The following is a 25,985-nucleotide window of genomic DNA, read 5'->3' as shown; positions in this document are numbered from 1 at the left end:
TCGCTTATATTAGGGTTGGATATATAATAAGGTACTGCAAAAAGAAAGAAGAGTTAAAGAAAGAACTGATCAATTCTAAAGCAAAAATTAGAAAATATATAGAGGGTCCAGGACACTATCTCTCGTTCTCAAAAAAAATTCTCAAAGAAAGAAATTACTTTAGGACAAAGATCAAAACCATGGTATTGACAATGAAATGTAGCTTCAGAGTAAAAGTCAAATCAAGGGTGTGCTATAAAACCCTTTGTTAAAATCTCAGAAAGATTTAAATATTCTTCAAAAATCCTCCTAATTAGACAAAAGAACTTATAATCTTGAGAGTACTGTCCTGCAGAAGCCTAAAACAGCTTAAGTAAAATAAGATCTATCTTAGAAAGAATCATGTATGTTGACTTTTGGGTAAAAGAATACACATATGACACCAATGAACTTATCTACGAAACAGAAACAGACTATAAACATACAGAAAAGACTTGTGGTTGCCAAGGGGTGGGGGAGGGATGCCATGGGAGTCTGGGATTAGCAGATGCAAACTATTATATACAGAATGAATAAATAACAAGGTCCTACTGTACAGCACAGGGAACTATATTCAATACCCTGTAATAAACCATAATGGAAAAGAATATGAAAAATAATATATATACATATATGAGTGTGTATATATGTATATATGTATAACTGAATCACTTTTCTGTACAGCAGAAATTAACACAACACTGTAAATCAACTATACTTCAATAAAATAAATTTTAAAAAAAGAATGCACCACAATAACATACAGGGAAAACAGTTTTTAAGAGAAACACCATCATACTAGACTAAAAGGGACAGGGACATTTCAAAATGAAATCTCCAGATCCCTAATTTTTTATGAGCAGAAAGCAGGCTAAGAGAATTATTCCACTGCAAACATGGGTCATTTCTTACAGAAAAAGAATGATGAGTCAGACAGTGGATTCAATGTACCATACCATAAAATCAAGGGCTACTTATAAAAATGAATTAGGAAATCATTCCCAGGAAGCAAAACTAGACCCTAATCTAGGTACATTCCCCACCCTGAGAGTCAAGAGAACTAGTGACAAGTGTCTGGCTGGATTTCAGAATTGCCCTGAATCATGTGCTTTCTGTTTTCCCCTCTTTTGAATAATAGTGTCTCTTGCAGTCATCTTATTCTTTTCTCAGTAACGTGTTAGGCATGTGTTGGAGGGTGGTAAAAATACAATAAATTGCCTGTTTATTTATTTTTTTCTGCTACGTTTCCTGTGCTGTACAATATATCCTTGTAGCTTATGTATTTCATACATAGTAGTTTGTAACTCTCAATCCACTACCTCTATGTTGCTCCCCACTGTTTCCCTCTCCCCACTGGTAAACACTAGTTTTTTCTCTATATCTGTGAGTCTGTTTCTGTTTTGTTATATTTATTTGTTTATTTTTTTAGATTTCCAATATATATGGTAACATACAGTATTTGTCTTCCCTGACTTATTTCACTAAGCATAATACTCTTCAGGTCCATCTATGTTGTTGCAAGTGGCAAATTTTCATTCTTTTTTTATGGTTGAATAGTATTCCATTATATATAAATATATATATACACACACACATATATATATACGACATATATATATTATTGATATATATATATCAATAATATCTATTCATATGTTGATGGACACTTAGGTTGTTTCCATATTTTGGCTATTGTAAATAATGCTACTATGAACACACTGGGGTGCATGTATCTTTTAAATTAATATTCCTGTTTCCTTTGAATATATACCCAGGAGTGGAATTGCTGGATCATGTGGCAGTTCTATTTTTAGTCTTATGAGGAACCTTCATACCGTTTTCCTCAGTGATTGCACCACTTGCCTTTTTAGATAACACATCTCCAGAGCAAAAGGAGCTGTGCCAAGAAGCCTCATCCATATCTAGACCTGGTATAGATGATAAGATCTTAGACTTCAAGATAAAACTAGAATGTAATGAGATTTTAGAAGGAAGAGGTGAGTACATTTTGCATGTGGGAGAAATATTAACATGTAGCCAGAGGGAAGACTATCATAGACTATTTCCAAAAATGACCATCTATAATTTGTACCACCCCTACCTACATATGCCCTTTCTCCCATCAAAAAGTAGAATATATTTTCCCTCCCTTTGAGTCTGGGCTGGCCCCTAACCAGTAAAATGTGGGGAAATTATGTTCTAAGGCTTCTGAGTGCAGGTCTTAAAGGGTCTTGCAGTTTCTTTTGAGCTACTGGAGTCCAGCTTCTGTGTAATGATACGTGGGCTTGACTACTAAATGATGATCAACCACATGAAAGAAAGATTCAGCCCTTAGCCATTCCACTTACCACCAGACATTTGAGGAAGCCATCTTAAACATTCTAAAGCTGAATGAAGCTACATGAGTGACCCCAGTACAACATGGAGCAGAAGAATCATCCCGATAAGCCCAGCCAACCCCAAAATCAATGAGAAATAATTAACTATTGGTGTAGTAGACCTCTATATATTAGTGTACTTTGTTATAGAGTAATAGAAAACTGAAATAAACATATGCACTTGACCACAAAACATACCTTTTAAACTTTCAAAAAGTATGGACTTTCTATGTACTATTTTCTGATGTTAATTCTATAAAAAGGTAAACCAACAATGAAAAGATGAACTAAAAACATTTTTGTGAAACAAAGAAAAACTCAAACACCTATAAAATACAAATGAAGTTGTATTCAGTGAAAAATGTGTCGCCTCAATATTGTTTAACTGTAATTAAACAAATGTAAAAATAAATAAACTACCTATATAACTAATACAGATTTGAAAAGAAACTAAAAATAAACCAAAGACAAAAAGTGGTAGAAGAAATTAATAACAATAAAGGTTAGAGTAATTAAGTAGAAAACAAACAGTAACAGCAACAAGAAATAAAACAGTAAAATAGCTAAGTGAAACTCCAAAACTATTTTTATATAAAAATTATAATCCCCTGACAAACCTGATTAAAAGGAAAGAAAAAAAAAACAACAAATACTTCTGTAAATGGAAAAAGAAGTTAGAAATAGAGATACAGAAAAAAAAATATAACGTAAAATTCAAGCAGTACACTTGAAAAACCATTAGAAATGGATAAATTTATATGAAAATATAAACTACAAAAATAGATGCACCAATAATCTCAAAAGGAATTTGGAAACTGGTCAAAGAACTACCATTTTTTAAAAGGCTCCTAGATAATTTTACAGGTAAATTTTACATAATCTTCAAATCATTTCTCCCTTTTAAAAAAGTCCTTTTTGAATTCTGACTAGAAATGCAGTACATTTATTAATTTTAAGGGATTAATATTTTTATAAAATTAAATCTTTCCATTTGGCAACAGTAAAATTTGGATTATAAGAAATGTTATTTACATTTCTATCTTAATACATTTAACTTATAATTAACTAGTTTATCACTGAGTTAAATTATTGCAAAAACTCTCTAGTTGTTCTCCCTGACTGCAAAATCCAATCCATACCCTAATGAACAACTAATAAAAAAACTATGTCATGTAAAAAAACTAAAATATAGTTTTACATGACTTATTAAAAAATTTTACAAACATTATACTTACTTGGACAGATAGATAATACTACCAACTGATTCTAATACCCATGCCTGCCTGAGGAAGCAAAACCGAATACATTTTCCCTATAACTGACTCTTGAAAAACATGGGGGTTACAGGAACCCACCCAACAGAAAATCCACATATAAATTTACAGCTGGCCCTTTGTATACATGGTTCCACACCTGCAGATTCAACCAACCACAGACTGTGTAGTACTACAGTACATATTTATTGGAAAAAATCCATGTATAAGTGGCCCCTCACAGCACAAACCCATGTTGTTCAAGGACTGACTGTAATTGCAAATGCTAAGCAGGATTCAGAGAGCCATGTTTGCAGTTCAGATTTCAGTACCAATTTGTTCTCTAAACTAAGCAAGTCACATTTTAGCTTCTATTGGTCTCTGTAAAATGGTCTAGATCAGTGATAGTTCATAATGAAGTTTTGGAGGAGGGAGATAAATTCCCAAATTCCTTTAAAATTCTCATTATATCCACAGAACTTCTCCAGAAAAAAGTATACCCACATAGAAAATTTTTATTTTAAATTCAGAAAAAAAAATTTAAATGACACTATCTGCTACAAATTGAATGCTTGTGCCCCCCAAAATTCATATATTGAAATCTAATCCCTAATGTAATGGTATTTGGAGGTGGAGCCACTGGGAGATGAATAGGTCATGAGGGTGGTACTCTCATGAATGGAATTAGCACCCTATAAAAGAGATTCTAGAGAGCTCCTCTGCCATTTCTGCCATGTAAAGACACAGCAAGAATATGGCCATCTATGAACCGGGAATCAGGTTCTCACTGGACACCAAATCTGCTGGTGACTTGATCTTTGGACTTCCCTACCTCCAGAACTGTGAGAAATAAATATTTGTTATTTAAGCTACCCAGTCTAAAGTATTTTGTTATAGAAGCCTGCTATGGTCCAAATGTTTGTGTCCTGCCCCCAAATTCATTATGTTGAAATCCTAATTCCCACTGTGATCATATTAGGAGGCAGAGCCTTTGGGAGGTGATTAGGTCATGAGGGCAGAGCCTTCATGAATGAGATTAACGCCCTTATAAAAGGGGCCTGAGAAAGCTCTCCTTCTGCATATGAGAATACAAGAATTCTGAAAGCCAGAAGAGGACCCTCACCCCATCATGCTGGTACTCTGATTTTGAACATCTAGCCCCCAGAACTGTTAGAAATAAATTTCTGTTGTTTATAAGCTACCCAATCCCTGAAATTTTGTTAAAGCAGTCTGAAGGGACTAAGACATGGCCCAAATGAACTAAAACACTAGTTTCAAGACTTACAATATTAATTAAAAAATGGAATTATAATAAATGTTTTTAAAATACACACAAAATGCTGTTCTATATAAAATCACCTGGTATGGTAGGCAGAATACTAAAATGGCCTCCATGATCTCCATCCCTAAAGTTATGCTCTGTATAATCCACTCCTTTTAGTGTGAATACAACCTGTGACTTGCTTTTAGCCAAGAGAATATTGCACAGTGATGAGATGCCAATCCACTTACTAGACTGTATTATGTATTTGACCTGTGAACAACATGGGTTTGAACTGCCTGGGTCTACTTATACAAGGATATTTTTCAATGAATACTGTACCTATATTTTCATTTTACAGATCTTTATATCAACTAAGTATAGGGAAAAGTGTGTTCGATTAGAGATCACAATATGTGGAATCAAAAGAACTAGGGTTTGGGGCTTCCCTGGTGGCGCAGTGGTTGAGAGCCCACCTGTGCTTCACGACAGGAGAGGCCACAACAGTGAGAGGCCCGCGTACCGCAAAAAAAAATAAAAAATAAAATAAAATAAAATAACTAGGGTTTGAGTCCTGACTCTACCCTAGCTGTTTTGCCTTCCTGCCCTTTGGTGAGTCATTTATCAATTCCTTTGTTTTTGAGGCAGAGATAGCAGTATGCAAATTTTCGACTGTGAGGGAGGGGACGGCATTCCTAAACTCCATGTCGTTCAAGGATCAACTATATAGCTGAGGTGATAAGGTGTCACTCTCATGATCATATTATATTGCATGAGACTGTCTTAGCAAGAAAGAGAGACTCTTTGCTGGCCTTAAAGAAGAAGTGAGATGCTATAATGTAAACTGCTTGTGGAGAAGGCCACATGGCTAAATGCCCCAGTCCTACAACTGCACAGAACTGAAATTTGCCACATCTACTTAAGCTTGGAAGAGGACCCCAAGTGACCAAAAAAAGCAGAGCCTAGCCAACGCCTTGACTGCTGTATGGTGAGGCCTTGAGCATAAGGCACAGATTAGCCATGCTCAGACTCCTAAGCCATTCAAAACTATGAGACAATTTAAATTGTTTTAAGCTGCAAAATGTGATGCAACTTGTTATGCAGAAACAGAAAACTAATACCATAAAGTTGTTCATTTTATACTCAGTATTTCAAGCAGTACTCTCATTTTCTTTGCAAATTTATGTTATTTGATTCTTGAATCATGCAGGTACATACTTGTAGGACACTTAAGTCCAGCCACTCATGGGATGAGAGTGACCAAATGGGTGACCTGATGCTCTGATAGTTAAGAAGTTAACTTGTAGCAAAAGAAAGTTTACCAAAGACAAGATGAAACAAAGGGTTACTTGTATTCTTTTCATTGGATCACATAAAAAAGAGTGGGCTATATTTACAATCTCTGAAAATTTTTCCTATTTGCTTCTTGCATCTCTTATACCTTCTTAAAATAGATAGGGAAGCTATTGTTTTACCCATTTTAGTGATGAAAAATATGAAGTTCAAGTAGGTTAAAGGGACTTGTCCAATGTCACTTAACTAGTAAGTCTGCTCTGACTCATAATATGATGGTCTTTCCTCCATGATACTGCCTATAATTGAGTGAACTATGGTAATTTTCATAACCTTGACAGTAAATGTGTCTAAATTTACCATTTGGTTTTCGAAACTTGCTGAGAAAAGCCAACTGACAAGAAAGAAGTATCTTAGGAAGAAATTTAGTACACATATACACTCACAAACACACATACATACACACCTATATTCATATACATACTAATATCATCTATATATACAATTATCAGAGCCTTATTAATCACATTTAGATGCACAGAGAGAGATTCTGTGTTACCTGGACTTGAGGCATATCTTCTTTTACTTTAAGCTCTTTCACTACAGACTTCTTCCTGAAAAAAAAAATGTTTTTAAATATATCATGATATTTTATGATATTTGCATGACTACTTTGCTTTCTTGATGAGTACTCAAACCATTTTAAAGAAATGAAATTTTGAGAGGTGCACCCAAAATGATGGAGTAGGAAGACCCCAAATTTACCTCCTCCCACAGGCACACCAAAATTACAACTATTTACAGAGCAACTATTGATGAGAATGACATGAAGACTACCAGAAAAGTAAAGATATTAAGAAGTAACCACAATGAGATGGATAGGAGGGGTAAAGACTCAGTATAGTGAAGACCCACATTCCTGGGTAGGTGACCCACAAATGGGAGGATAATCACAATTGCAGTTGTTCTCCCCCAAGGAGTGAGGGGTCTGAGCTCCACATCAGACTCCCTACCCCAGGGGTCCAACCTGAGAAGATGAGCCCCAAGAACAATATGCAAGCCCTGTTGGCCTGTGAAGGCCAACAGGGCTTGCATATTGGAGAGCAGGAGGGCTGTAGGAAACGTAGATCCCACTCTTCTGGGACATGCAAAATCTAACATGCTGAGTCCCTGCGTAGTGGTGGTAATTTAAAAGGAGCCAGGGTCAGACCCATTTGCTGATTTTGGAGAGCCTCCTGGAGAGGTCGGAGGCAACTGGGACTCCCCTTGGTGACACAAACGCTGGCGGCACCCATTTTGGGGAGCTCATTCTACCATGAGGACAAGGTGCTCTCAAGCACCATTTTGGAATCCTCCCTCTAGACTATTAGTACCAGGGGCTTACCCATTCACCAGCAGGCTGATACTAGCCCAAGGAGCCCCTGACCCCCAGCCTGGGTACCCAGCCCTGCCCACCAGCAGGCCAGCAACCACCACATGAGGCAGGATCTGGCACCCTACCTCAGGAAACAAACACACAAAATCTCAAATAAACAATCTCACCTTACACCTAAAGGAAGTAGAAAGAGAACAAATAAAGCCCAAAATTAGTAAAAGGAAATAAATAGTACAGATCAGAACAAAAATAAATCAAATAAAGACTAAAAGAAAAAATAAAAGAGGTCAAGGAAACTATGAGCTGGTTTTGAAAAGTTAAACAAAACTGACAAAACTTTATCCAGATTAAACAAGAAAAAAAGAGACGTCCCAAATAAATAAAATAAAAAATGAAAGAGAAATTACAACTGACACCACAGAAATACGTAAGAAATTAGTACAAACAATTATACACAATAAATGGACAACCTAGAAAAAAATGGATAAATTCCTAGAAATGTACAATTTCCCAAGACTGAGACAGGAAGAAACAGAAAATATGAACAGAGTGATTACCAGAAATGAAATTGAATCAGTAATCAAAAACCTCCCAATGAACCAAAGTCCATGACCAGATCAATTCAAAGGTGAGTTCTAACAACCATTAAGAAAGAGTTAACACTTACCCTTCTCTAACTATTCAAAAAATTTAAAGAGGAGGGAACACTCTGAACTCATTCTATGAGACAAGCATCACCCTGATATGAAAACCAGATAGAGACACCACAAAAAAGGAAAGTTACAAATCAATATCACTGATAAATATAGATGCAAAAATCCTCAACAAAATATTAGCAAACCAAATTCAACAATACATTAAAAGGATCATACACCATGATCAAGTGGGATTCTAACTATGGTTGCAAGGATAATTTGACATCCAAAAATCAACTAACATAATAAACCATGTTAACAAAACAAAGAATAAATATCATATGATCATCTTCATAGATGCAGAAAAAGCTTTTGACAAAGTTCAAAATCCATTTATGAGAAAAACTCTCAACAAAGTAGATACAGAGGGAACATACCTCAACATAATAAAGGTACTATATGAAAAACCCAAAGCCAACATCATATTCTACAAGAAAAAGCTGAAAACATTTCCTCTAACATCAAGAATAAGACAAGGATGCCCATCACCTTTATTCAACATAATGTTGAAACTGAAGTCCTAGCCACAGCAATCAGACAAGACAAAGATATAAAAGGAATTCAAATTGGAAAAGAAAAAATAAAACTGTCATTGTTTGCACATGACATAATACTACATTTACAAAATTCTAAAGATGCTACCAAAAAAGACTATTAGAAACAATAACTGAACTCAGTAAAGTTGCAGGATACAAAATTAATATACAGAAATCTCTTGGGTTTCACACACTAACAACAAACTATAAGAAAAAGAAATTAAGAAAACAATCCCACTCATAATTGTATCAAAAAGAATAAAGTACTTAGGGATAAATCTAACTGAGGAGGTAAAAGACCTGAACCTGGAAACCTGTAAGAAAGTGATAAAAGAAATTAAAAATAACATTAACAAATGGAAAAATATTCTATGCTTATGGAGTGGAAGAATTAACATTGTTAAAATGACATACTACCAAAAGAAGTCTACAGACTCAGTACAATCTCTATAAAAATACCAATGGCATTTTTCACAGAACTAGAACAAATAATTCTAAAATTTCTATGGTAACACAAAAAGACCCCAAATAGCCAAAACAATCTTGAGAAAGAACAGAGCTGGAGGTAGCATGTGCCCTGATTTCAACCTATACTACAAAGATACAGTAATCAAAACAGTATAGCACTGGACAAAAACAGACACACAGTTCAATGAAACAGAGTAGAGAGCCCAGAAATAAATTCATACATATATGGTCAATGAATCTAAGACAATGGAGGCAAGAATATATAATGGGAAAAAGGCAGCCTCTTCAATTAATGATGTTGGGAAAACTGAACAGCTACATGTATTGTAGAAGAATCAAACTGGACTACATTCTCACACCATATACAAAAGTAAACTCAAAGTGGATTAAAGACTTAACTATAAGGCCTGCAACCATAAAACTCCTAGAAGGTAACATAAGTGGTACACTCTTTAACATTGGTGTTAGCCATATTTTTGGTATATGTCTCCTCAGGCAAGAGAAACAAAAGGAAAAATAAACAAATGGAACTACATCAAACTGAAAAAAGCTTTTGCACAGCAAAGCAAACTATCAACAGAATGAAGAGTCAGCCTACTATATGGGAAAAGATATTCCCAAATGATACATGTGATAAAGAGTTAATATCCAAATACAAAGAACTCCTACAACTTAACATCAAAAAAACCAAAAAATCTGATTTTAAAATGGCAGAGAACCTGAATAGACATTTTTCCAAACAAGGGGTCTAGATGGCCAACAGGTGCATGAAAAGATGCTCAACATTACTAATCACCAGGGAAATGCAATTTAAAACCTCAATGAGGGGCTTCCCTGGTGGCGCAGTGGTTGAGAGTCCGCCTGCCGATACAGGGGACATGGGTTCGTGCCCCGGTCCGGGAAGATCCCACATGCCGTGGAGCGGCTGGGCCCGTGAGCCATGGCCGCTGAGCCTGCGCGTCCGGAGCCTGTGCTCCGCAACGGGAGAGGCCACAACAGTGAGAGGCCTGTGTACCACCAAAAAAAAAAAAAAAAGAAAGAAAAAAAAACCCTCAATGAGATATCACCTTACACCTGTCAGGATGGCTATTAGCAAAAAGACAACAAATAACAAGTGCTGCAAGGATGTGGAGAAAAAGGAACCCTTGGTGCTTTGTTGGTGGAAATGTAAATTGGTGCAGTCACTATAAAAAAAAGTATGGGAGTTCTTCAAACAATTAAAAATAATACTACCATATGATCCATCAAGTCCATTTCTGGGTATTTTTTCAAAGAAAACAAAAACACTATCCCAAAAAAATACATGCACCCCTATGTTCATTGATCATTATTTATAAATGCCAAGATATGGAAGTAAACTAAGTACCCATCAATAGATGAATGGATAAAGAAGATGTGTGTATATACAGATATAGATATACAGATATAGATATAGATACCATATATATGATGTAATATAACTCAACCAACAAAAAGAATGAAATCTTGCCATCTGTGACAACATGGATTGTCAGACAAAGAGACAAATACTGTATGATTTCACTTATATATGGAATCTAAAAAACAAATGAACAAACATAGCAAAACAGAAGCAAACTCATAGGTACAGAGAACAAACTGGTGGTTTCCAGAGGGGAGGAGGGAAGGGGAATAATTAAAATAGGTAAGGGAGATAAAGAAATACAAAATGCCAGTTATAAAATCAATAAGTTATGGGATGTAATGTATAGCATAGGGAATATAGTCATTAACATCATAATAACTTTGTGTGGTGACAGACTTATCATGGTGATCAATTTGTAATGTATTAAAATATCAAATTACTGTGTCATATACCTGTAACTAATAAGCCAATTATACTTGAATAAAAAAGAAAGTAAAATTTCATAAGAAATTCATATTTTTAAAAGCCATAAAATCCATAAAGGTTAAATGATAAATAATTGAATAACATTTCTCAAACTGACATCTCATTGGTATGATTAAAATATGGTACATTGAGATGGGAAAAGGATTTCCAAAGTACATTGGTCATTTTTTCTTCTCTGGTCATCTTTTCTTTTCTCAAGAAAAGGCCATTTGTCTGATGAATTTCTTTTCAGAATTTGTGGAACTCTATAAAGTTTGAATTCATAGTTTTGTTAATAAGCTATATATTTATATGAGGGTTTGATCAAGCAAATTCCAACTGCATAAATTATATTAGTAAAGAAAATATTCTCTTGGTAAGGCCACTTTACAATAACCCATATACATTAAAAACAGATACTTTTTTTAATAAAATAAGACAACCAAGAAGTACAGTAAAAAGGAAGAGCCCAGAATGGGGAGAGGGATTAACATACAAATTACAAATCATTAGCGAAACCATCAAGAAAACACTGTAAATCCTTTTTTCTCTAAAATTATTTGTATTTAATTGTTTACCTATTCCTGAATATCTTGTGATTTATTCTACTCTAACCCATTTTTAGTTCTTTGCTCTTCACTTCTCAGCTTTCTCCCATAATCATATCCTGGTCTGCTTATAAAACTATATATTTGCTAATGCTATGCTTTTTTAGAAACCTGTTAATAAGTTATATTTATATGACCCTAAATTGTATAAAATGAAAATATAAGTTTATAAGTAAAAAATATTAACAAGTATCTTTATGTCTTACTCTTCTGAATCTTCAGATATTCCTTCGTCTTTTTTCTTCTCCATTTTCATAGTTTTCTTTTGTCGCTCACTTGTAGCCTTTGGTTTCTATGTAGTTTTATATAAGCCAGAAATAAACAGTTAAGGAGACCATAAATTAAAGGTAAATACATGATAATACACATTACTAAGATTGCCATTTTACTTTGAGAATCACTATACTATGTTTCAAGGGAAATTATCTGAATAAAAGCAAAACAAACTTAATGATATAGGCTGAATGTTTGTTATAGTGCTTTACAGAATGTAAGTTGCAAATAAGCTAATACATATCAAACAATTAAATTCCTTGACAAATTACAGTCAGTTCTGCTATAACATTGCATACAACATCCTGAAAATCACCTCACTGTGAAAAATCGCATGATAAAAACTGCAGGATATATGAGGAAAATGGGGTAAGGTGCACAGAACGCAAAAAAACTGTCGATGATACATTAAAAAAAATAAAAACTTAAGAACATTAATCCAGTTTTATACAGTTAAATGATTAAGAAATACATACTACGAGAAACATAGCTCTTTATCTTGAATAAGACATGAAGCTTGTTTTTGGAAATGAGCATCAAACAGATTTCAACTTGTGAGTTATTATGCAGTATGTGAAGGAAGGCTATCTGAAATTGGATGAAAAGTTTTAACACCATATGTGGACTGGTGTGGTACACAATACACATGGTAAACCGAAGAAGCTTGTAGAAGCTGTTTTTCTACATTCACCTAGTACTATTTTCAGATGAATTTGTGCATAAGCAAATGTAAAATTCACATTATGCTCAAACTGTTCTGTCATGTTGTAACAAATCTGCATTTCAAAACAAATATTAGAGCAGAATTTACCACAGGTTTTAAAGTATTCTTGAACTACTATGTAGTAGTGGATTATTTTCTACAAGGAAGTATAGAAAAAATTTGACAATTAGAGTATTGAAACTTTTAGATGAGCTTAATAATAGACACTACTAGGTATTGGGAGATCATTTCCTATTTCAGACCACAACCTCCAACAGATACCAAATTCACTGTAGCAAAGTTCTCACAAGTTAAACCCCAAGTGTAACAATTCCTATAAAATATAGAAAATAAGTATAATAATAACATTTTTAATGAGAATTGTTAAGGTTGCCAAATAATTTTCCAGTTTAAACACGAGTTTTGGTACATATTTCCTACTAAGAAAAATCTAATATACTGGCAATCAAAACATACTTAAATAACGAAAGGGAAAAAAGACTAAAAAATAACGAACAGATCATCAGTGAGTTGTGGGACAACTTCAAGTGGATTAATATACTTACAGTTGGAATTCATGGAGAGAAGGGGTGGGAAAAGAGAATAACTATTTGAAGAAATAATGGCCAATTTTTTTCAACTTTGATGAAAACTGTATATCCACAAATCCACAACAGTACAAGGAAAACTAACCCCCAAAATACATCATAATCAAATTACTTAAAAGCAGCAATAAAAAGAAAATCTTAAAAGCAGACAGCGGAGAAAAGCAGAATACACACAAGAATAAACAAGAAAACAGATTTCTTGTAAGAAATAATGCAAGCCTGAAGACAAAGGAGCAATATCTTTAAACCACTCAACCTAGAATTCTTTATCCAGGAAAAATATCTTTCAAAACTGATGGCAAAAGAAATTTTTTTTGGTCTGGAAATCAAAGAGGTGAAAGAATTCAGCAGCAGTAGCCCTGCACAATAAAAAAAATAAAGAATCCTTCAAGGAGAAGAAAAATGATACCAGATAGAAATAAGAAAATACACAAAGAAGAATACCACAAATGATAATTATGTGGGTAAATATAAAGACTGTTTTCCTGTTATTTAAATCTCTATAAAAGGTAATATTTTACAGCAAAATTAATAACAATGTGTTGTGCAGTAAAATGTATAAAAACAATTGCACAAAGGCCAGAAAGGGACAAATGAAAGTATGTTTCAAGACTCTTATATATGAAGTGATTCGATGTCATTTGAATAGAAACTACAGTAAGTTAAAAACAAGACTGTAAACCCTAAAGCAGCCAATAAAGCAACCCACTGAGCAGCAAATTAAAAAGTAATACAGATTTTGCTACCTGAAAGTAGGGTGCTGTTGCAACACATAACTAAAACTATGGAAATGGCTTTGAAATAAGGCAATAGTGGCAGAGGCTGGAAGAATTTTAGGAAGCATAAAAAAAAATATTCATGAAAATATATTATGGGAAGAGGAAACATCCTTTAACCTGATACATGGTTTTGAAAGAGAAAGAGAGACAGAAAGGCAGGCTGACTAATCACAAGAAACAAGAAAACATTTCCCTTAATATCAGGAACAAAACAAAACAAAATGCCTGCTTTCATACTGTCTATTCAGTATTATTCTAGAGGTCTTTTCCAGTGTAGCAAGGCAAGAAGAAGAAAGTATTACAAGTTGGAAAGCAAGAAAATTTAGGCAATCATTTACAGATACTTCAATTATGAAAGTAGGAAATAAAAATCTAACCATTATGATAGTGTAGCTAGGTTTGTAGATGGAAAATTCAATATACAAAAATTTGTTACATTTCTCTAGCAATAGCTTTAAAATATTTTGTAAGATACAAATAACATAGCATAAAAATACAAAGTACCTAAGATTAACCTAACAAAAATGAATAAGAGCTTTATGAAGAAAATCATAAACACTGATTGTAAGCATTACAAAACTTTCCAAAATTGTGACATTTAATGTTTGTAAACAAAAAGATGTATCTTGATATCCTATATGTAAATCTCTCAAATTTGATGTACAGCTTGAGTGCAATAGTAGAATTTGACAAATTAACTCTAAAATTTACAAGAAAGTGCAAAGACCAAAAACAAATAAATTCTCATATATTACAAGGTGGGTTAACTTGCCCACAAAATACCAGGACTTACTATAAATATATAATTATTAAAGATCTCAGTCATTGGTGTAGGAATACACAACACCAATAGAACAGAATAGAAAGAACAGAAACAAATCTTTTTATGCAGTAATATTTTCTAGCAATAGCATACCAAAAAATATATATCTAGGAGCTCCTATTTAGGAAGCTATAGTAGAAAGCCAGGTGATGGCAGAAGTGGAATAAATAAGGAGTCAGGCTAATGTAACTGTGGTTGGCACTCTGCAGAGCCAAGGGGAGCTGCAGGTACAGTCTCAGCTCTCCTGTTATTTTCCCAGCCTTTGCCCTGTGTAATGACGAAGATGCCATAAAAATATTGGCAGGAGTCCCTCCCATCAGGAAGCTTGCACAAGTCTCTTAGATAGCCTCATCCACCAGAGGGCAGACAGCAGAAGCAAGAACTACATTCCTGCAGCCTGTGGAACAAAAACCACATCCACAGAAAGACAGACAAAATGAAAACGCAGAGGACTATGTACCAGATGAAGGAATAAGACAAAACCCGAGAAAAACAACTAAATGAAGTGGAGATAGGCAACCTTCCAGAAAACAGAATTCATAATAATGATAGTGAAGACGATCCAGGACCTCGGAAAAAGAATGGAGGCAAAGATCGAGAAGATGCAAGAAATGTTTAACAAAGGCCTAGAAGAAATAAAGAACAAACACACAGAAGAATTGAAGAACAGAGATGAACAATACAATAACTGAAATGAAAAACACACTAGAAGGCATCAATAGCAAAATAACTTAGGCAGAAGAATGGATAAGTGACCTAGAAGACAGAATGGTGGAATTCACTGCCATGAAACAGACAAAAGAAAAAAGAATGATAAGAAATGAAGACAGCCTAAGAGATCTCTGTGACAACATTAAACACACCAACATTCACATTATAGGGGTCCCAGAAGGAGAAGAGAGAGAGAAAGGACCAGAGAAAATATTTGAAGAGATTATATTTGAAAACTTCCCTAACATGGGAAAAGAAATAGCCACCCAAGCCCAGGAAGCGCAGAAAGTCCCAGGCAGGATAAATCCAAGGAGAAACACACCGAGACACATAGTAATCAAATTGGCAAAAATTAAAGACAAAGAAAAATTATTAAAAGCAACAAGGGAAAAACGACAAATAACATAGAAGGGAACTCGCGTACAGTTAACAGCTGATTTCTCAGAATAAACTCTACAAGCCAGTACGGAGTGGCACAATATATTTAAAGTAATAAAATGGAAGAACCAAGATTACTCTACCCGGCAAGGATCTTATTCAGATTCGATGGAGAACTCAAAAGCTTTGCAGACAAGCAAAAGCTAAGAGAATTCAGCACCACCAAACCAGCTCTACAACAAATGCTAAAGGAATTTCTCTAAGTGGGAAACACAAGAGAAGAAAAGGACGTACAAAAACAAACCCAAAACAATTAAGAAAATGGTAAGAGGAACATACATGTCGATAATTATCTTAAATGTGAATGGATTAAATGCTCCAACCAAAAGACACAGGCTTGCTGAATGGAATACAAAAACAAGATCCATATATATGCTGTCTACAGGAGACACATTTCAGACCTAGGGGCAAAGACAGACTGAAAATGAGGGGATGGAAAAAGATATTCCATGCAAATGGAAATCAAACTGGAAATCAAAAGAAAGCTGGAGTAGCAATACTCATATCAGAAAACTAGACTTTAAAATAAACAATATTACAAGACACAAGGAAGGACACTACAGAATGATCAAGGGATCAATGCAAGAAGGAGATATAACAATTATAAATATAATATATGCACCCAACATAAGAGCACCTCAATACTTAAGGCAAATGCTAACAGCTATATAAGAGGAAACTGACAGTAACATAGTAATAGTGGGGGAATTTAACACCTCACTTGCACCAATGGACAGATCACCCAGACAGAAAATGAATAAGGAAACACAAGCTTTAAATGACACAATAGACCAGACAAATTTAATTGATATTTATAGGACATTCCATCTGAAAACAACAGATCACACTTTCTTCTCAAATGCACATGGAACACTCTCCAGGACAGATCACATCTTTGGTCACAAATCAAGCCTCGGTAAATTAAAGAAAATTGAAATCATATCAAGCATCTTTTCCGACCACAACGCTTTGAGATTAGAAATCAATTACAGGGGAAAAAATGTAAAAAACACCAACACATGGAGGCTAAACAATACGTTACTAAATAACCAAGAGATCACTGAAGAAATCAAAGAGGAAGTCAAAAAGTACCTAGAGACAAATGACAAGAAAAACACGATGACCTAAAACCTAAGGGATACAGCAAAAGCAGTTCTTAAGAGGGAAGTTCACAGCTATACAATCCTACCTCAAGAGACAAGAAAAATCTCAAATAAACAATCTAACCTTACATCTAAAGCAACTAGAGAAAGAAGAACAAACAAAACCCAACATCTGTAGAAGGAAAGAAACCATAAAGATCAGAGCAGAAGTAAATGAAACAGAAACAAAGAAAACAATAGCAAACATCAATAAACTAAAAGCTGGTTCTTTGAGAAGATAAACAAAATTGATAAACCTTTAGCCAGACGCATCAAGAAAAAGAGGGAGAGGACTCAAATCAATAAAATTAGAATAAAAAAGAAGGACACCGCAGAAATACAAAGCTTCATGAGACACTACTATGAACAACTCTATGCCAATAAAATGGAAGACCTGGAAGAAATGGACAAATTCTTAGAAGGCATAACCTTCCAAGACTGAACCAGGAAGAAACAGAAAATATGAACAGACCAATCACAAGTAATGAAATTGAAATTGTGATTAAAAATCTTCCAACAAACAAAAGTCCAGGACCAGATGGCTTCACAGGTGAGTTCTCTTTAGAGAAGAGCTAACATCCATCCTTATCAAACTCTTCCAAAAAATTGAAGAGGAAGGAACATTCCCAAACTCATTCTACGAGGCCACCATCACCCTGATATCAAAACCAGACAAAGATACTACAAGAAAAGAAAATTACAGACCAATATTACTGATGAATACAGATGCAAAAATCCTCAACAAAATACTAGCAAACAGAATCCAACAACACATTAAAAGGATCATACACCATGATCAGGGGGATTTATCCCAGGGATACAAGGATTCCTCAGTATATGCAAATCAATCAGTGCGATACACCATATTAACAAATTGAAGAATAAAATCCATAGGATGTCCACTCTCACCACTATTATTCAACATAGTTTTGGAAGCCCTAGCCATGGCAATCAGAGAAGATAAAGAAATAAAAGGAATCCAAATTGGAAAAGAAGAAGTAAAACTGTCATTGTTTGCAGATGACATGATACTATACATAGATAATCCTAAAGATGCCACCAGAAAGCTACTAGAGCTAATCAATGAATTTGGTAAAGCTGCAGGATACAAAATTAATGCACAGAAATCTCTTGCATTCCTATACACTAACAATGAAAGATCAGAAAGAAAAATTAAGGAAACAATCCCATCACCACTGCAACAAAAATACTAAAATACTTAGGAATAAACTTACCTAAGGAGGTAAAAGACCTGTACTCAGAAAACTGTAAGACACTGATGAAAGAAATCAAAGATGACATAAACAGATGGAGAGATATACCTTGTTCTTGGATTGGAAGAATCAACTTTGTGAAAATGACTATACTACCCAAAGCAGTCTACAGATTCAATGCAATTCCTATCAAATTACCAGTGGCATCTTTTCGAAAACTAGAACAAAAAATCTTAAAATTTGTATGGAGACACAAAAGACCCCGAATAGCCAAAGCAATCTTGAGGGAAAAAAACGGAGCTAGAGGAATCAGACTCCTTGACTTCAGACTATACTACAAAGCTACAGTAATCAAGACAATATGGCACTGGCACAAAAACAGAAATACAGATCAATGGCACAGGATAGAAAGCCCAGAGATAAACCCATGCACCTATGGTCAACTTATCTGTGACAAAGGAGGCAAGGATATACAATGGAGAAAAGACAGTCTCTTCAATAAGTGGTGCTGGGAAAACTGGAGCATTACATGTAAAAGAATGAAATTAGAACCCTCCCTAACACCATACACAAAAATAAACTCAAAATGGATTAAAGACCTAAATATAAGACCAGACACTATAAAACTCTTAGAGGAAAACATAGGAAGAACACTCTTTGACATAAATTACTGCAAGATCTTTTTTGACCCACCCCCTAGAGTAATGGAAATAAAAACAAAAATAAACAAATGGGACCTAATGAAACTTAAAAGCTTTTGCACAGCAAAGGAAACTATAAACAAGACGAGAAGACAACCCTCAAAATGGGAGAAAATATTTGCAAATGAACCAACAAAGGATTAATGTCCAAAATATACAAGCAGCTCATGCAGCTCAATATTAAAAAAACAAACGACCCAATCCAAGAATGGGCCGAAGACCTAAATAGACGTTTCTCCAGAGAAGACATGTCTTCTCCGGAGAAGACATGTCTAAGACAGATGGCCAAGAGGCACAGGAAAAGCTGTTCAACATCACTAATTATTAGAGAAATGCAAATCAAAACTACAATGAGGTATCACCTCACACCAATTAGAATGGGCATCATGAGAAAATCTACAAACAACAAATGCTAGAGAGGGTATGGAGAAAAGGGAACCCTCTTGCACTGCTGGTGGCAATGCAAACTGATACAGCCACTACGGAGAACAATATGGAGGTTCCTTAAAAAACTAAAAATAAAATTACCATATGATCCAGCAATCCCACTACTGGGCATATACCCTGAGAAAACCATAATTCAAAAACACACTTACACCCCAGTGTTCATTGCAACACTATTTACAATAGCCAGGTCATGGAAGCAACCTAAATGCCCACTGACAGATGAATGGATAAAGAAGATATGGTACATATATACAATGGAATATTACTCAGCCATAAAAAGGAACAAAATTGGGTCATTTGTAGTGAGGTGGATGGACCTAGAGACTGTCATACAGAGTGAAGTAAGTCAAAAAGGGAAAAACAAATATCGTATATTAATGCATGTATGTGGAATCTAGAAGAATGGTACAGATGAACCTGTTTGCAAGGCAGAAATAGAGACACAGATGTAGAGAACAAACGTATGGACACCAAGGGTGGAAAGCGGGGGGGTGGGGTGGTGGTGGTGGTGGTGGGATGAACTGGGAGATTGGGATTGACATATATAGACTAATATGCATAAAATAACTAATAAGAACCTGCTGTATTTAAAAAAATAAAGTAAAATTCAAAAAAGAAAAAATAAGGAGTCAGCAAAGTATAGGCCAAATCTGCCCTGCTGCCTGTTTTGTAAATAATATTTTATTGTAACACAGCCATGGTCATTCAGTTATGTATTTTCTGTGGCTATTTTCATATCACAGCAGCAGACTTGAGTAGTTGCAACATAGACCCTATGCTCTACAAAACCTAAAATACTTGGCCTTTACATTAAACTTTTCTGACACCTGAAATAAGTAAATGGCTAAGATATTAATTAGGGAAACATTACCAAGTACAGTGGACACCAGCTATTTGTGCCCAGTATCCTTTTTCCATTCTGTTAAGAAACAGCACCAGATTTAGAAGTGTTCTTCAACTCCCTTATCTCAAACTGTCTTGGTGACATCTGACCCCAAGCAAGACCAGTAAGATACAATCATCTAAAAATTGACATTGTAGAAGGGAAGTAGTAGAGCTTAGTAATTCCAGAACCAGTATCCAAAGGGATGGGAAGAAAACAGTCATAAACTCCCTCTCTAAAATTTCCCTGAAAGGACGGAAGTAGTGGCTATCCATGAATTTCTGTTATTTTAACTCTAAGAGTTGTCCTGGTTCTATCTCTCACCAAACATGTTGTTCAATTTTCCCTCAATTCTTTGAGTTACCCTACTAGCCATCCAATACATTTCTTGCTTTAAATAGTGTCAGTTTCTCCTGCTTACAAAAAGTAAAATAAAACCCTTAACTGACACACATTAACATCTGGCAGACATGGTTCTTGATTACTAAAGTTGGTTGCCTATGAAAATAAAATTATTAAGAGATAATATCAGTTAGTAAAGAAAGCTCACTCTGGAAGAAAATTGATATAGTTGTTATTAGAAATCCTGACTTTAACATAATTCTGTTAGCCATTATTCTCTTCCTACCATCCCCTTCTCTGAAAACAGGCTATCTCTCAGGTCTCTTGGTCACCACCTTTGTGTGGATATAATATTGCTACTGTATATGCAGTAATGCTCCTTCCACATTTCTCATTCACACTTCCATACTTCTTTAGGTTTTCACATACAAAATCTAAAGAAACAGTATAAGAAAGTAAAACCAGAAACTGCTGCAACATTTTCAAGTCATGTACAAAGCTCCAAAGATTTTGAATGTGGATCTAACAGTGCATGATTAAGTGTTGAATCCTTACACTTGGCCAGACTATTCAATCATTTACTATGACAATTTACTGCTTTATTTTAATTTTTTTTATTTTTATTCCCACTGGGACCTATACCTAGATGAAGCTATTCCTAATTCAACTTATGTGACAGCCCTGGTCTTACATTTGACACTTATGTAGGATCACTGCTTCTCTAACTGATTAAGTAGCAAATCTGGTACTACTTCTGCTTCCTCCTCTACTAAGGAGGAAATACCAAGTTACCAACATTAGTAGATTCAAGAGTATTTTTCTTCATTCTATGTTAATTTTGTGTCAAAACATACATCTTATATTTTTACATAGTTAAAAATTTGCTTCTAATCCACCATTTGACTTCATTGTGTATAGTTTGAAATTTATAAGCTATATAAAAATGGCAGAGGAGGAGGGGAAAAAAAGGAAACAAATTCTATCCTTGGTATTTCTATTCACTCTATGTAGTAAGAGTGAACTGGGACACACACATTACACAGTTGCAAAGAATACAATAAAATGCATTTAAAATATATTTGTAAACCTAATGTATTGATATTTTAATAAAGTTAAATATTTGGCTTAGACATACCTTTCAGAATGTTTCAATTTTATGTCTGCTTTTCATAGCATCCTTTCAGTTTTGATAGCTAATATGGTAATTTAGGACTTCCCTGGTGGCACAGTGGTTAAGAATCTGCCTGCCAATGCAGGGGACACGGATTCGAGCCCTGGTCCGGGAAGATCCCACATGCCACAGAGCAACTAAGCCCGTGTGCCACAACTACTGAGCCTGCGCTCTAGAGCCTACAAGCCACAACTACTGAGCCTGCGTGCCACAACTATTGAAGCCCACATACCTAGAGCCCGTGCTCTGCAACAAGAGAAGCCACCACAATGAGAAGCCTGCACACCACAACTAATAGTCCCCACTTGCTGGAACTAGAGAAAGCCTGCGTGCAGTAACAAAGACCCAATGCAGCCAAAAATAAATATAAAATAAATAAATTTTTTAAAATATATGGTAATTTAGAATATAGCATTATCTTATTTTTTTAAAGCACAGCTGCTACCAATTAGTAATATTGGTATGTATGCCATTTTCAGACACTAAAATTAACTAACCTCTGTACTCTTCAACTTTTGTAGTTCATTTTCCAGCATCAGTTTCTCCTCTGACAACACTTGGAGGTCACTTTGAATCTGTGTATTTTTCTAAAAGAAATATTATAACTTCATTAATAATGAAAAGCAAACATATCAATATAGAGAGGTTATTTGGGCACTTAATTATTAAAGTAAGAAAGTCTTCATTAACTCATAAAAATAATGAACCATTGGTATTAATCTGCATAGTGAAGTTATAATTGGTGTTGAAAGAGGCAAAGGAACTATCAGTGATAGTGGAATTTCAAAAGACTGTGGGAGGGGCTTCCCTGGTGGCGCAGTGGTTGGGAGTCCACCTGCCGATACAGGGGAGGTGGGTTCATGCCCCGGTCCGGGAGGATCCCGCATGCCGCGGAGCGGCTGGGTCCGTGGGCCATGGCCGCTGGGCCTGCGCGTGTGGAGCCTGTGCTCCACAACGCGAGAGGCCACGGGCGTTGAGAGGCCCGCATACCGCAAAAAAAAAAAAGACTGTGGGAATGGAATATTACTCAGCCATAAAAAGAAACAAAATTGAGTTACTTGTAGTGAGGTGGATGGACCTAGAGTCTCATACAGAGTGAAGTAAGTCAGAAAGAGAAAAACAAATACCGTATGCTAACACATATATATGGTATCTAAAAAAAAAAAGAAAAAAATGCTTCTGAAGAACCTAGAGGCAGGACAGGAATAAAGATGTAAACATAGAGAATGGACTTGAGGACACGGGGAGGGGGAAGGGTAAGCAGGGACAAAGCGAGAGAGTGGCATGGACATATATACACTACCAAATGTAAAACAGATAGCTAGTGGGAAGCAGCCGCATAGCTGAGGGAAATCAGCTCCGTGCTTTGTGACCACCTAGAGGGGTGGGATAGGGAGGGTGGGAGGGAGACGCAAGAGAGAGGGGATATGGGGATATATGTATACATATAGCTGATTCACTTTGTTATAAAGCAGAAACTAACACACCATTGTAAAGCAATTATACTCCAATAAAGATGTTAAAAAAAGAAAAAGACTGTGGGATGTTATAGTTCAGTATTTTAGAAATGAAGTGTTTCTGAGTGACAATTAAATCTAATAAAATCAAAAGAATAGACAAAGCTTTCCAGCTCACATATGCATAAAAATCTCTTGAATAAACTGACTCTCTTGACATATCCTGACAATTTCTAGACTGTATTAACAACATCAAGGACAAAGTGCAATTTCAAACTGAAAGCACTATACTTACAGCCTCTAACAAAACTTGCTCACTCATAGCTCTGAAAAACAAACCAAAAATATAATGTATTATAATTTTAAATTTATATTTTTATGTAATATGCTTATATATTTTCTTTGTAAAAACCTTAATATAAATAAGGTTAGAGTAAACTTTGACTAGCATTCCAAAAATTCAATGCTTTTCCTAGAGATACTGTTAGCTTGCTGTGTCTCTTCCCAGAACTTGTTCCATGGATTTATGTAACACTTCACGTACCCTTTCAATTCTATACTTTTTGTTAGTGGGCTGGATGTCTGTTTTGTTTTCTTTTTCACATAAATGATATTGTATATGATGTTCTCAACTTTTCCACTTAACACAATTTCTGAGATGTATTTATATCGGTAAACATAGATTTCTCTCACTCCCTTTAAATACAACTTCTTATTCCATAGCAGGGTTTGGCAAACTTCTTCTGTAAAGAGTCAGATAGTAACTATTTTAGACTTTACAGGCCAGGTGATCTCTGTCACTACTACCCAACTCTGCAAAAGCAGCTACAGATGATGGGTAAATGAATGGGTATGGCTACGTTCTAACAAAACTTTATTTACAAAAATAAGCTGCAGGCTAGATTTGACTCATGGACTGCAGTTTGCTGACAACTGTTCCATAGTATGGATAAACTATATTTTTTTGACTGAGTTTTTATTCATTATAATCAGAATTTTTTAAAGCTTAAGATATGATTAACATATAATAAAATTCATTCATTTAAAATATACAATTCAATGGCTTTTAATATATTCACTAAGTTGAGTAACTATTACCCCTATCTAATTTTAGCACATTTTAATTACCCCGGAAAGAAATGCTGTAGCCATTAGCACTCACTCTCCATTTCTCCCAGAACTGCCTAAGCCCTGGCAGCCATCAGTCTATTTTCTGTCTCCACAGATTTGCCTATTCTGAATATTTCATACAAACAGAATTGCACAGTATGTGGTCTTTTGAGACTGTTTTCTCACAACTAGCATAGTGTTTGTATCATGTATCAGTACTTTGTTCCTTTTTATTGCCAAATAATATTACATTGTATGAATATGCTCATTTTATTTATTCATTCATCAGTTTATGGACATTTGGGTTGTTTCCACTTTTGGGCTATTATGAATAATGCTACTATGAACATACATGTACAAGTTTTTGTGTGGACCTATGTTTTCATTTCTCTTAGGTATAAACATAGGAAAAGAATTTCTGGGTCATATGTTAACTAAATATTTAACATTTTGAGCAACTGACAAACTGTGTTCCATAGCAGATGTACCACTTACATGATGTACCAGCAATGTATGAGGGTACCAATTTCTCTACATCCTTTCCAACAATTGTTATTGTCTGTCATTTTTATTATAGCCATCCTAGTGGTTGTGAAGTGGTATATCATTGTAGTTTTGATTCCCTAATGACTAATGATGTTGAGTATCTTTTCATGTGCTTATTGACCATCTGTATATCTTGTGTGGCAAAACGTCTATTCGGATTATTTGCCCATTGTTAAACATGGTTATTTATCCTTTTTATTACTGAGGTGTAAGAGTTCTTATGTATATTCTGGGTGCAAGTCCCATATCAGATACATGATTTATGAATAGTTTTCACATTCTATGAGTTGTCTTCTCACATTCTTAATTGTATTAAGAACCTGCAGCACAAGTTTTTAATTTTTATGTTGAGTTTATCTATTTTTTTTTTCTGTTGTTGGTTGTGCTTTTGATATCTTATTTAAGAAACCATTGACTGGGACTTTCCTGGTGGTCCAGTGGTTAAGAGTCTGCGCTTCCAATGCAGGGGTCCTGGGTTCCATCCCTAGTTGGGGAACTAAGATCCCATGTGCAATGCAGTATGGCCAAAAAAATTTTAAAAAGAAAGAAACCATTGACTAACTCTAAGTCAAAAATATTTACTCCTGTGTTTCTTTAAGAGGTTTATAGTTTTAGCTCTTAAATTTAGGTCTTTGGTAATTTTGAGTTAATTTTAGTGCATGGCACAAAGAAAGGATCCAACTTAATTCTTTTGCATATGGATATCCAGTTCTCCAAGCACAGTTATTAAAAAAACTATTCTTTCCTCACTGAATTATCCTGGCCTCCATGTTGATAATCAGTTAACTATAAATAAATGTAATGGTTTATTTCTGGACATCATTTCCATTCATTCTATTCCATTGATCTACATAGGTCTATCCTCATGCCAGTACGACATTGTCTTAATTACTACAGGTGTAT

At 35.0% G+C, this 25,985-nt stretch overlaps 1 protein-coding gene across 36 annotated transcripts in view; it reads right to left on the bottom strand.

The window, feature by feature from the left end:
- Window positions 1-25,985, bottom strand: part of CCDC7 (coiled-coil domain containing 7) — a 293,096-nt gene that overhangs the window by 204,948 nt on the left and 62,163 nt on the right. For all 36 annotated transcript variants that reach the window (XR_007475369.1, XR_007475372.1, XR_007475373.1 and 33 more), the window contains 4 exons: window positions 23,722-23,752; window positions 22,467-22,556; window positions 11,941-12,026; window positions 6,763-6,817 (listed from right to left, as the gene is read on the bottom strand). Coding sequence is in view for 27 of the 36 variants with exons in the window: in XM_049705547.1 (XP_049561504.1) it covers window positions 6,763-6,817; window positions 11,941-12,026; window positions 22,467-22,556; window positions 23,722-23,752 (262 nt within the window). In the remaining 9 variants the exon portion in view is untranslated. The remainder of the gene's footprint in view (window positions 1-6,762; window positions 6,818-11,940; window positions 12,027-22,466; window positions 22,557-23,721; window positions 23,753-25,985) is intronic.

Source organism: Orcinus orca, chromosome 2, assembly GCF_937001465.1.
Source record: "Orcinus orca chromosome 2, mOrcOrc1.1, whole genome shotgun sequence".
Classification (NCBI taxonomy): domain Eukaryota; kingdom Metazoa; phylum Chordata; class Mammalia; order Artiodactyla; family Delphinidae; genus Orcinus; species Orcinus orca.
Note: the sequence above shows the minus strand (reverse complement) of the source record. Positions and strands in the feature narration are given on the sequence as shown.